This window comes from Seriola dumerili, unplaced genomic scaffold, assembly GCF_002260705.1.
Source record: "Seriola dumerili isolate Sdu_G_001 unplaced genomic scaffold, Sdu_1.0 BDQW01000322.1, whole genome shotgun sequence".
Taxonomy (NCBI): Eukaryota; Metazoa; Chordata; class Actinopteri; order Carangiformes; family Carangidae; genus Seriola; species Seriola dumerili.
In genome coordinates this window covers 2,320,702-2,332,332 of record NW_019174577.1, presented here as the reverse complement: position 1 = coordinate 2,332,332, position 11,631 = coordinate 2,320,702, and the positions used below count along the sequence as shown (strand labels likewise).

Below are 11,631 nucleotides of genomic sequence, written 5' to 3'. Positions count from 1 at the left end.
TTGCTCTGTAATCTTGTTTTTGTTACTCTTGTCTTACATCTGTGCAGTGAAACCTTCTTTTTTTTTAAACAGGAAACTAGTAACAGGATACCTTAGTGATTCTGACTGACTCACAAGTTCCTGTATGGACTTTACGCTTGGCACATGGTCTCCAATTCTGATAAAATCCATTTATAAAAGTAAAAGTAAAACTGACTCTGTTTACTTTTAAGAGAGGGGGGTTTGAGAGTGAAAATGATAAAAACCTGCATTCAAAAAGCACTTTGAGACCTTTGTGTCAATATGGGAACATTTTTAATTTCAAAGAATCCAAATCATAAAATTAAATGTAGAGTAGTGTATTTGAATTAAATGGTGGTTGTACAGAAGGGTCAAAACATTAACCCATTTAGGAACTGATAAATAAAGGCAGATAATGATGGGATACAGCTTTAAACTCTATTTTTTGTCATCAGACCAGGTGATTTCATAGTTGCTGTAGGCACTCTTCAACTTCTCTACAGACACAGAATGGTCTGCTTTGCCAAAGGCCTGGAAATGAGTCAGAAAGCATGAAAATAATCACATTAAAGCAATGCTCAGTATTTGCTATATAATTCATCTTTTAATGCTTTTCCAATAAAATGAACTTACAGTTGATTCTCCAAACACCCTTAGTTTTTTCTCTTGGCTCTTGTGCTCTATCTTCCCTCCTCCAAGGCATTTACACTCCATCCCCAAGGCCTCCATAGCTGGACTGACCTTCTCAAATATGTGATCTGTAAATAATTCAAATAAAAAGATACAATCTGGTTTAGTTTCAGTACAGTTTAGTATTCAAGTTATATTAGCAAGTTACTTTGTCATCATAGCCTCCAGTTTTTTTTTTTTTTGCAATAAGCATATAAAAGGTTAGCAAGTATTGCATCTGCCTGGTCTGTGCAGCATGTATGCAACTTGGACATCAATGGGTCAATTCGGAACACGCCGCAGGAAAAACTGCGCACGAGTTTCGGTTTTCACGGTAATCTCGAGTTTAACTGACGCACTTGACGCTCTTCTGTAGCAGCGAACTTACTGTGATATTCTGCACTTTTTGTGCCCCGGACAATGTCTTTATGCACATCGCCATCTTTCACTTTCACTCTGACCAGTATGTACTTAAAAGTACCCTCTGGATCAATCTCCACATCGGGGATTTTGGCCAGAGCGTCTGCCATTGCGACTGTGGCTTTTGTCAACGCACCGGAGACCCTCAGACTGTTCAGAGGTCTTCCGACGACAGACAACAACATGGTGCGTCTTCTCAAATCACTTTATATGGACCAGGACGTCTATTTCCTGTCTTAAAGGGACAGATCATTTACAGCCTGTTGGCGAGTTTGCACGCTCGCGCTCCCATATGGCAGCAAGACGTAACTGTTTGAATTTGTCCTCAAACCCTAAAATCAAGTAGCTGATGTTGTTATCCAGTTTGTATCAAACAGAAGAGACCAGCAATGATGGCAAATACTGTTTTTCTACCTTAGAAATGTTATCTTTTATCCTTCTATTTGACTTGTCATTTCCTTTCCAGGGAAAGATCTTCCACTGGTGGTGATGATCAGAGGTCAAAGTTGAAGTCAGTAGGGATGTATTTTTTGTTTGAAGAATACTTCAGAATATAGCAGGATGGATGTTTTGCCACAGGTGCTTGGACATCTGGTCGCTGAATGATCTCTTTAGCTCATAATCCATCCTGCAGCCTTTAATTTGGAGCCAAAAAAAGTCAAAAGTTCATGCAACAGTCACAAACCTCTCCACAGGAAAGAGTCTTCAGCTCTATCATGGCCAATAAGACAGACTGTCTTTAATTCAGTTTTGAATGTTTTTAATGATTGTAGTAAGAAACAAAGTGCAGCACAAATGCATTAGCAGGTGTTTGAATATTCTACACACAGTGTGTAGAGTTAATTATAGAGTTTACACACAGTGTGTAGAATAATAAACAGAATACAGTAGTCTTAATGGTAATTTCATAGTTGTGTTAGGCCAATACCCACATAAATTAGTTCAGCAGAGCCGCTAAGAGCACAAACATCATTTGTAAAGGATATTCCAATCTTAGCTGGAACTGACTTTCTCCCTTGAGTCTTATTCTGTACGAGTTAATTATAGAGTTTATATTATTTTTCAGGGAAGGGGTGGAGGTTAAGAGGTGTCAAACAACAGCAGCTGTGTCTTGTACTTCAGGTCAGAAAGGAAGGATGTGAACTATCACTTTGAGAAGCCAATGCAGCCAGCAGGCGCCTCTGCTCCTGCACCACATATTTCCTGTCTCTGGACACTCATAAAGAATACCAGTAAAAAAATGTTTGTTAGCTGGCATAGCAGTGTGTTTTTTTCCAGCTTTCCTCTTTAGATGAGCACATCCTTTGACAGGACATGTCAATTCCTTATGTCAAAAGCATGTTCCAGTCTTTGCCTTGTCTGGTGGCACACTAAATAGCCAGACTGAATCATTCTGACTGAATCAAACTTCAAAGTGCTTTACAGAAACAAAAGAGTCTCATTAGTGTTGGTGAAGAAAACATTATTTGCTTTCATTTTGTGAAGAATGTCTCCAATCCAAATAGGGGGAAACAGTGAGAATAATTTTAATCATTCTCAGACAGTTTGTCTTATCAGCAGACAGCATTTCAGTTTCCAACTGTAATTTCCTCACTTAGTCACTTTTCACTTTACTCATGCTTCTATATGTATGCTTTGTGCTAATGTGCCTTTCCCAGAAACTTATCAGTTTCTTATGATTGGCAGGTTATTTTGTCTTTGCCACATGTGCTAATTTAAGGTTTTTGGCACAGTTGTACCCTATCAGCTCATCACCACATTTGGCGAGCATTTAGATGCTTTGCTTAAGTAAAATACTAATTACAACTAAATATAAAAAGGAAAAGTAAATACATTACAAGTAAAAGTCCTGCATTAAAAGTATTTGTAGTAAAATGTACTTTGGTGTCAAAATGAAATGTATCATTAGGTGGAATAGCAGTTTAAGCAGTTATAGTTGATTCAGCTAGACTCTCCAAATTTATGTTTTTCTGAGTAGATTAAACAATACATTATATTTTATAAGTCCATCATATGTTTTACATGAAAATCTATATCTTAATAGTAGCCAGTAACTGTAGCAGTCAAACAAATGTAATGAATGTAAGTAAAGAATAAAGAATAAATTTTCCCTCTAAATGTGATTGAGTATAAGTATAAAGTGGTGTAAAATGGAAATAGTCAACTAAAACTTAAATTTACTTAAATGCAGTTAAAAAAAAGAAAAGTAAAAGTAAGCTCAAGTAAATAAACTTTATTTCCACTAGTGAAAGTATAATATCATAATAATGATAAGAATTATATTAACAGGAAATTCTGCCTAAAACAAAGGATTTTTGGCTTTATAGTGTGGCCATAAAAAAAGAGAGGGAAAGTTTCCAAGTCCCCCCCCCGGTGGGATGAAGTAGTAGTTGAGGGGCTGTGGGAATTTCCATTGAAAATCCCTATTGTGATTTGAGCTTCCAGGAAACCAGGATCAGACCAATGAAGTGTTTAAAAGGAGGTGCCTCAGCGCATCAAACTTCACAATCATCTCAACCTCAGATAAGCTGCGACGAAATAAATTCCAAGTCTTCTATTACACACACCACTTAAAATGGTGAGTATGAAGGTATCAGCTTAAATGCAGGTGCCTTTCATGCAAATTACTTCATTGTTTGCTTTTAGTCCATGATGAATCTGTGTATCAATTTTTTCTTTTTACTTAATTTTTTACAGGAGATCTGCTTTGGATTACTTCAGACCCGTGGATCTAAGATCTCTTCCTCATGGATCAGCTTGACCCTTCTTTGCTCAAGTATGTAAATTTAATGCAAAGAAACCCTGTAGTGCCCTACTTTAAAGTTTTTTCCTTATAAATATTACTCTAATTTACTTTACTTTACTTCTTAGCTTACAATCTAATATATATGTTCTGTCCTCCATCCTCAGTGATGTGCATGTGGACTTGTGTAGAGAGCTGGTCTTACTACTACTCTAACACCACCATGAATTGGAAACAAGCAAGAGCCTGGTGCAGGGAGCACTACACAGACATGGTGGCCATCCAGAACCAGGAGGAGATTGGGCATCTCAACAGCTGGCTTCCCAGGCAACCCACCTACTACTGGATTGGGATCCGCAAGGTCGATAATGTCTGGACCTGGGTCGGCACCAACAAGGCTCTGACAGCAGAAGCAACCAACTGGGCAAAGGGTGAACCAAACAATGGCAAGAATGGAGATAAGATGGGGGTTAATGAGGATTGTGTGGAGATGTACATTAAAAGGGAAAAACAGCCTGGCAAGTGGAATGATGAGAGGTGCGAGAAGAACAAGACGGCTCTGTGCTACACAGGTGAGCTAAAGTTTTGGATTAGGATACAACAGCTGTTCATTTTAGCTGCCTTAGTTGTGGTATTCTTGTTCAATATTAGAAAATACTAGTGACTAAACTGTTTAAATTATTTATTGATGGTGTTACTGAAAAGATATATGAATGTACTTCTTCTCTTCTCAGCTGCCTGTAAGAATGACTCATGCGTCTATGGAGAATGTGTCGAAACCATTAACAGCCACGAGTGTGCTTGTTTTGAAGGCTTTTATGGAGAGAGGTGTGAGCAAGGTAAGAAATACAATGATGTTCTGCTTGTTCACCTTACTTGAAGTCACTTACAGTCAGGACTTGATATCTAATTCTCATGTTTTCTTTGTCGGCAGTTATTAAATGTGACAAAGAGGAGGTGACTGTCCCATATAAAGGAAGTGTAACTTGCACTCATCAGTATGGGAAATTTTCCTACAACTCCTCTTGCGAGTATTCCTGTGAGAAAGGATATGAGCTGAGTGTGCCAACACCCCTGACATGCACTGCCTCCAAAATGTGGTCAGCGCAGCCTCCTACATGTGAACGTGAGTTGAGGTGTATTGCAAAGCTGCAAAAAAATTAAAATAATACATTGAAATATAACGTTGATTTCAAGTAATGACATTCAGAGAAGCAGAGCTTTATATTCTCAGTAATAGATCATGCCATAATGTGTTTTTATGGTGCTGTCACCCACAGTGGTTCAGTGTCCAGAGTTGTCTCGTCCAGCAAGAGGATCCATGAATTGCTCCAATCCTCTGGGTTCCTCCAGCTACCAGTCCACCTGTGTATTTACCTGTGATGAAGGCTTTGTGCAAACTGGTTCCACATCTAACACTCTGCAATGTGAAGCATCAGGAAGCTGGAATGCCTCACAGCCATCTTGTGTTGGTACGCCCACATATTTTATGTTTTTACCTTGCAGGATTTTATAGTCTCCATTAATCTCCGGCTGTATTTGAGTCTGTCATTGCAAGGGGAAAGTTATATGATTTTTTTTTCAGAAGGCTGCTGTTGACCTCTTCTGTTGCCCCCTCTGTTTTGCAGCTGTCCAGTGCACAGCTATCGAGGAGCTAGAGAATGGCTCTGTCAACTGTGGAGATGCAGATGTGAGGTTCATTTACGGAAACACCTGCAGCTTCAGCTGTGCCCCCGGCTACCACCTGGTGGGAGAGAGCATGTTGATGTGCACATCAGCAGCTGAGTGGAGTGAGAGAATGCCACGCTGTGAAGGTGAGGGCGCACTTTAAATGTAGTGTATGCCATCTTTGTGATTAATAAGAGTTTTTTTGTTCCTTGCCTTGTGACAAACACACTAAATGTAATTTGTTTTTTTTCACTTATTTTCCTGTGTTAGCCATCACATGCCAGAATCCAGAGGGAGACATTCACCTTAACTCCATGTGCAACGCATCTTCTACTGAACTGAAGCCTGGCTCCACCTGCAGCTTCAGCTGTAAAGCAGGCTTTGAACTGCAGGGAGTGCAGACTATTCAGTGCTCTGAGGACGGACAATGGAGTAAAGCCATACCTACCTGCAAAGGTATGGAAGCATATCATAGTCTCATAAATCTTTATATACTACACACTACTTACCCAAAGCTTTTTCACAGCCTATTTGTGCTCTGATTTTGTGCCTCATGACATCTCTTCCATTTTTCCTTTATAGCAATAGAATGTCCTGCACCTGAGATTCCAACAAATGGCCACATCAGCTGTAGCGCTACCCTGTCTTCACCTGTGTCCACCGAGACCCCCCATCCACTTGGTATTTTCTGCACTTTTAGCTGTGATGAAGGCCATGAACTTGAAGGTGCACTCAGCATGGAGTGTGGACATTCAGGCCAGTGGAACTCCACACCACCCACCTGCAAAGGTATAGATATGTACCCGTTTTATCTGCACAATTTGTATTGCACTACTTTATTTGCATGCTCAAATGTTTTGAGGTAGTGGGTTAGTTTCACAAAATGACTCCAATATGTGATAATTAAAATCTTAATTCTCGCTCTCTTTTCCAACAGTTGTAAGTTGCCCGTTGCTCGAGGCCCCTGAAAATGGTCAAATCAACTGCTCAGACAAAGACCAAGAGTACAACTCTCAGTGCTCCTTCACATGCAGTCAAGATTACTCCTTAGATGGACATGAGCTGCTGACCTGTGATCGTCATGGCAATTGGACCGGACAGAGACCCACCTGCCAAGGTAAAACACAGAAAAGGAACAAATGTTATGAGAAATTTAAATACAATACAAGATTCAAATATGAGTTTGCATTTAAAAGGTGAAATAATTCACGTTTGATAATGTTTCCACAGCTTCCCCATCTCAGGTTACTGCCATCGTCTCTGGTGTGGCCACAGGAGGCGCTCTGTTATCTGGTCTGTCTGTTGCCATGTGGGTCCTGAAACGACTTAAGAAGAAAGCAACCAAGTTTGAGCTGAACAGGTTAGATAAACGTTCACCTTTCTTAAATCATACAGTTTTCTGAAAAAAAAAGTTTGTTGGATTGCAGTGCTCATCCTCTTCTTTTGTCTTTTCTTACAGCAACTCCGACATAGAGGCTCCTCCACAGTTCTACAAAAATAGCACTGACAGCCTCATATAGAACACAGTCATAATCCTCACAGGCAGCTAAGAACAACTATATAGGCCTATATCTTTAACATAACTGCATGTGTGTCACCAGACATGGTAACGTGAACAATATGAATCATTTTGAACAGTGTAAAGCCTGTTAACAGTAAAACCCAGCATGTCAGAGATGTCAATAATGAGAGGAAATGTTTTCTTTTAGATCTTTGCATTTAATGGTATTATCATGTTTTTGTTTTATGCAATTTTTAAAACGATCATTTATTCGCTCTGTAATGGTGTTCAAACATGTATTTCCTCCCAAAGGGAGTTTTATATTGAACATATTGTTCAACCCCTTCATGAAAATGCTGGAAAGGTGCATGGCTCTGTCCATGTTATTGTAAATGCTGCATAACATTGTGGGCGGATTGTCATGCTATTGCAGAACTGTGAATAATTTCTGTATTTATGGGCTATTTTTATTTAATAGGTAGTTAATGCATTTGAAATTGATATTGATATTTCTGTATGTTTAAAGCAGTGCTGACTTTTATTCATAATAAAATTTCAAACCATCACTTGCTTTTGTTTATTCCTATGCATCTTTCAGTATGATGACCCATATCTACTGTCAGTTCAGAAAGATATATATTGCTGTGTGACTACAGCGCTGCCCCAGTACAAAGGTTCAGCCATTAACTCCAATGATATTCCCACACTTTGAGCACAGTGACATTCACCCTGAAATTGCAGGACATCGTGTGTTTTTTCAGGGGTGCAGGAAGAACCTTTTCCAAATACAACACAGACCTCTTATCTGTCTCTGTCACCCCATTGCAGAGGTCAGGACAGAGCAGGATAGCTGAATAACAACTGGGGTAATCTGTTTTACAAATCATCACCATTGTTTGCCTCAGTGAATTTTCTTCCATGTCAGCACTTTAGTAGGACCAGAAATACATCTGATATCTTACATCAGACTGGAGGCGACAGCATGGGCACTCTGTCTCTCTGTAATTTGTTGCTGTTGAAAACTTGGATTTATAACACGTTAGCATGCAGAACAGTAATTTCACTAAAAACCATCCATAAAGGATACTGAAAAACCCTCATTTTAACAGGTGAAAGGCTGAATTTCATGGTGCAATATACTTTCAATACACTAGTAAAGCCAAAGGGTCATAAAGGAATTGATCAGCAAAACATTGCTGCAAAAGTGGCAATGAACATGCAATTAATAGGGGAAAAAAATGTTGGGAATAGTTCATTCTCTAAATTTAGAATACTTTTTTTTTTATTGTTTGTATTCCCTTTCATAGATTTTTTTTCATGCATGACTGAATAATCTGTCCCTGATCCCACCTTTACCAAAAGCAGGTAGCATTTCCCAACAAATCTGTTCATGTATGATAAGTCATTAAGCCAATCATTCATCACATGCATTTACTCTGTACAGTAAACATCCAGCTATTGTATGATAATGTTGGATTGCTTAGCCTAGGAGAAATATAAAAGCCTGACACTGATCCCTGATTGCACCAAACTAACATTCACTTACTGAGCCCCTGTGGTGTAAGTTTGATGAAAGCTGAAAGATTATGATTTAAGTTTACTAGTGTTTTAAACAATTTAGAGAACATTTTGTTTATATATTAGGCTATAATACCAATTCTAGGTGAGTAATTAATTTCTTATTCAGTCATTTTTCATGATGATATTAATTTTCAAAAATCTTTTTTCTTCAGACAGACAACCGATGATTGTAGGTCGCTCCCTGATAATGAAGTTGACACTATTCTTCCTCCTCGGTGAGTATTAGTTTTAATACTATGACAGAATGTATAGTTGCTGAGTTGACACGATACATAACACAAATGTGCATGAACTCTGTCACATCTGATGGTGAATTGTCATCCCATTATCCTCTTACAGGTAGCTCCTTGGCTGTAACTACTTTGGGCTGGACGTATCATTACTCAAATAAAACCATGAACTGGACCGAGGCCCGGCTGTATTGCCAGTCTAATTACACAGACATGGTGGTCATCCAAAGCCAAATTGAGAATGATTATCTGGTATCCTACCTGCCAGAGAGACAAGGAAGTCCATATTATTGGATTGGAATCACCAAAAACCACATGAATGAAACTTGGACCTGGATTGGGAATAACAGCACATGGGTTGGTAATGAGTCGTGGGCAGAAAACGAACCCAACAACAACCACAGCACAGAGTTCTGTGTGGAGATCTACATCAAAAAAGGAAAAAACAGAGGGAAGTGGAATGATGAGAAATGTTCCCATGGAAAACGCCCTGTTTGTTATAAAGGTATGTAAGGCTGATTGTTTTTAAAGGTTGTTACGGTTTCACAAACGATAAAGGTTTTAGTATTGCACCTTTTTCTTAACAGCCCAATGTAATGCAACATCATGCGGCAGAGGAACATGTCAGGAGGCCATAAAAAACATAACCTGCCTCTGTGAAACTGGCTTTAAGGGAGACAGGTGCCAAACAGGTGAGGAGAGAGCTCTTTGAAAACAAGTCACAAATTATTATTACAGTATTACTGTTAAACAGTATGTGATGTTTATTTAAAGGATAGGTTAATTTTTTTCAAGTTAATCTTAATAGTCACATGCCCATAATGTTCAATGAAACAGTTTTTGGTGGCTGTTATTCCTTTCCATACTGACGATTCTTTGCCAGGAGATGAGAAAATGACAATGACTACTAACTCTTCTCATTTAGCAGCTAACCAACCAGGATATTTCTGTCACAATTCGCCTCTGGGCTGTTGATTTTTCTTTTCTTTTTTTTTTCTTTTTTTCTATAATTTATTTGTCATTACTGCATTCTCGTGTTTCTGTGAGTTTCTGGACTGTTCTGTTTCTGCCTGTGTCACTCCGGTTCATATGCTCTTGCCTGCACTGCCTGTAAGTTTGAGTCTCAGCTGCCTCCTCTGTGCCTGCATTTGGATCCTCCTGCCTGCCATCTACACCCTGTGGGCATCATAAGTTCACGGACTCATACTGCTCTTCTTCAGAACATTAGTTTCTTTTTTTTCTCTTTTTTTTCTCTCTTTTTTTTTTTTTTACAAGAGTTCTATGAAGGAAAATGCATCTGTTTCCTTTGTATCCTGAGGCCAAGCTAAGGATCATGTTCAAAATACTGATCAAAATTACTTACATCAGCTTGTATGGGGTCTAAAAAATGTGTTATTTTCACAATACAAAGCTATCGTACGATATTACATAACTGTACCCCTGTTAACCTTTGACCTGTTTTGTACCCACAGCTGTGGAATGCCCCCATCTGCCTCAGCCTGATAACGGAGACTTTAGCTGCTTAGGAGGAAATCAGACATTTAACTCAACCTGTCAACTGAAATGCCACCTCGGCTTCCTGCTGATGGGCTCAGCGAGTGTCACCTGTGGGGCCACTGGGGCTTGGAGTGGCCCAAGACCAATTTGTACAAGTAATTATTTGAAGTTATATAAAAGTTTATAACATATTTTTAAATAAGAATAAATACACCAAAACCAAGGCAGGTATAGACATAGCACTTGTTTTGCTGCTTCTAAAGAATCATTATTATAATGGGCAACAACAACAGTATTATGGTAGTAACTTGAAATATCACACTGTAAAGTATTGTATGGAGAGAGTGACTGTATTCCAGAGATTGACTATATTTGTTTTTCAGGCTATAAACAGGCTCTGTTGGCTGTGGCTGGGTGTGGAGCTTTGTCAGCCTTCTGCTGCATTTGTTTTTGCTGGATGAAACGCAGAAAAAGTCAGTGTTTCTCAATTACACTACATAGAAACAAGAGATACAATGCAATCTTATTGCAACACTTCAATAGTGATCTGTTTGTCCGTTCATTTCTCACAGGAAAGAAACTTACCCAAGTAAGGTCAGTGTTGAAATTGGGTGCTTGTCCAAAGCTGCTCCACCCTTTTATGCACCGTGTGTGATCTTCAACACTTAAAAAGTTGATTTACTGAAAATGTGGAGAGTAAGTGTTGATCTGCTTGTCCCTCATAGGCAGCCTGAAGAAGCCATAAGTCCATCCAGTGAGGTGCACGGATGAAGGACAACTGGAACCTTACTTATATCTTATTAGAATATATCTATAACAGCCCAAATGCAATCACTCATATTAATTATAGTACACTGTTAATAAATAAACCTACTGTCACTGGCTGCACAGGCTATATGCCAAGATAGTTCAGCATTTTGTCTACTATACTATATGTTAAAGCTTAATCTGGATATGCTGCATCATTAGTGTATGGGTGTGTATGTGATGGTTTATTATCAGGTCATGTGTATGTAACCTCAAAAATGCATTTAATAACATAAGAGCTGCATTTCTGTGGCAGAAATTGAATTCAATAAAATACATTGTATAAGTATTTGTATGTGTGTGCATGTGTGTGTTATGGGTGATAGAGTGGTGCCCTTCATAAAAGGAAGTTATGGTAAGTGATATTACAAAATGAGTCACTGGCTCACTCCCTGAGGGACATTTAATGCTGTTTTTGCCATTGATCGTCAGCAAAGTGGAGTGAGTGTCGACAAGAGCGAGTGACTGAAGACAGATCAAATGGTAAGACATAAACTCTCAGTGCAAGTGTTGTG

General features: G+C 38.9%; 3 protein-coding genes across 4 annotated transcripts; 2 read left to right on the top strand and 1 right to left on the bottom strand.

Annotated features, from left to right (window-relative positions):
* Positions 1-275: 275 nt before the first annotated feature.
* On the bottom strand, positions 276-1,296 carry LOC111232112 (14 kDa phosphohistidine phosphatase-like). The gene is made up of 3 exons (XM_022759470.1): positions 1,058-1,296; positions 634-758; positions 276-531 (listed from the first exon to the last, which is right to left on the bottom strand). The coding sequence occupies exons 1-3, from the start codon at positions 1,272-1,274 to the stop codon at positions 439-441; spliced, it is 435 nt and encodes a 144-aa protein (XP_022615191.1). The 5' UTR covers positions 1,275-1,296; the 3' UTR covers positions 276-438.
* Positions 1,297-3,558: 2,262 nt separating this feature from the next.
* Positions 3,559-7,567, top strand: sele (selectin E). The gene is made up of 12 exons (XM_022759467.1): positions 3,559-3,667; positions 3,787-3,865; positions 4,000-4,404; positions 4,567-4,671; positions 4,767-4,958; positions 5,113-5,304; positions 5,461-5,646; positions 5,771-5,956; positions 6,083-6,289; positions 6,438-6,617; positions 6,731-6,860; positions 6,960-7,567. Exons 1-12 carry the CDS (start codon positions 3,665-3,667, stop codon positions 7,018-7,020), a joined length of 1,926 nt encoding a protein of 641 aa, XP_022615188.1. The 5' UTR covers positions 3,559-3,664; the 3' UTR covers positions 7,021-7,567.
* A 958-nt stretch (positions 7,568-8,525) lies between these two features.
* Positions 8,526-11,352, top strand: LOC111232111 (L-selectin-like). 2 transcript variants are annotated; one of them, XM_022759469.1, is made up of 8 exons: positions 8,526-8,561; positions 8,735-8,797; positions 8,922-9,317; positions 9,400-9,504; positions 10,285-10,464; positions 10,693-10,782; positions 10,882-10,898; positions 11,035-11,352. In XM_022759469.1, exons 2-8 carry the CDS (start codon positions 8,746-8,748, stop codon positions 11,041-11,043), a joined length of 849 nt encoding a protein of 282 aa, XP_022615190.1. In that variant the 5' UTR covers positions 8,526-8,561; positions 8,735-8,745; the 3' UTR covers positions 11,044-11,352. The 2 variants fall into 2 exon arrangements, with proteins under 2 accessions (XP_022615190.1, XP_022615189.1); XM_022759468.1 differs by having other exon boundaries at positions 10,882-10,903.
* The last annotated feature ends 279 nt before the right edge of the window (positions 11,353-11,631 follow it).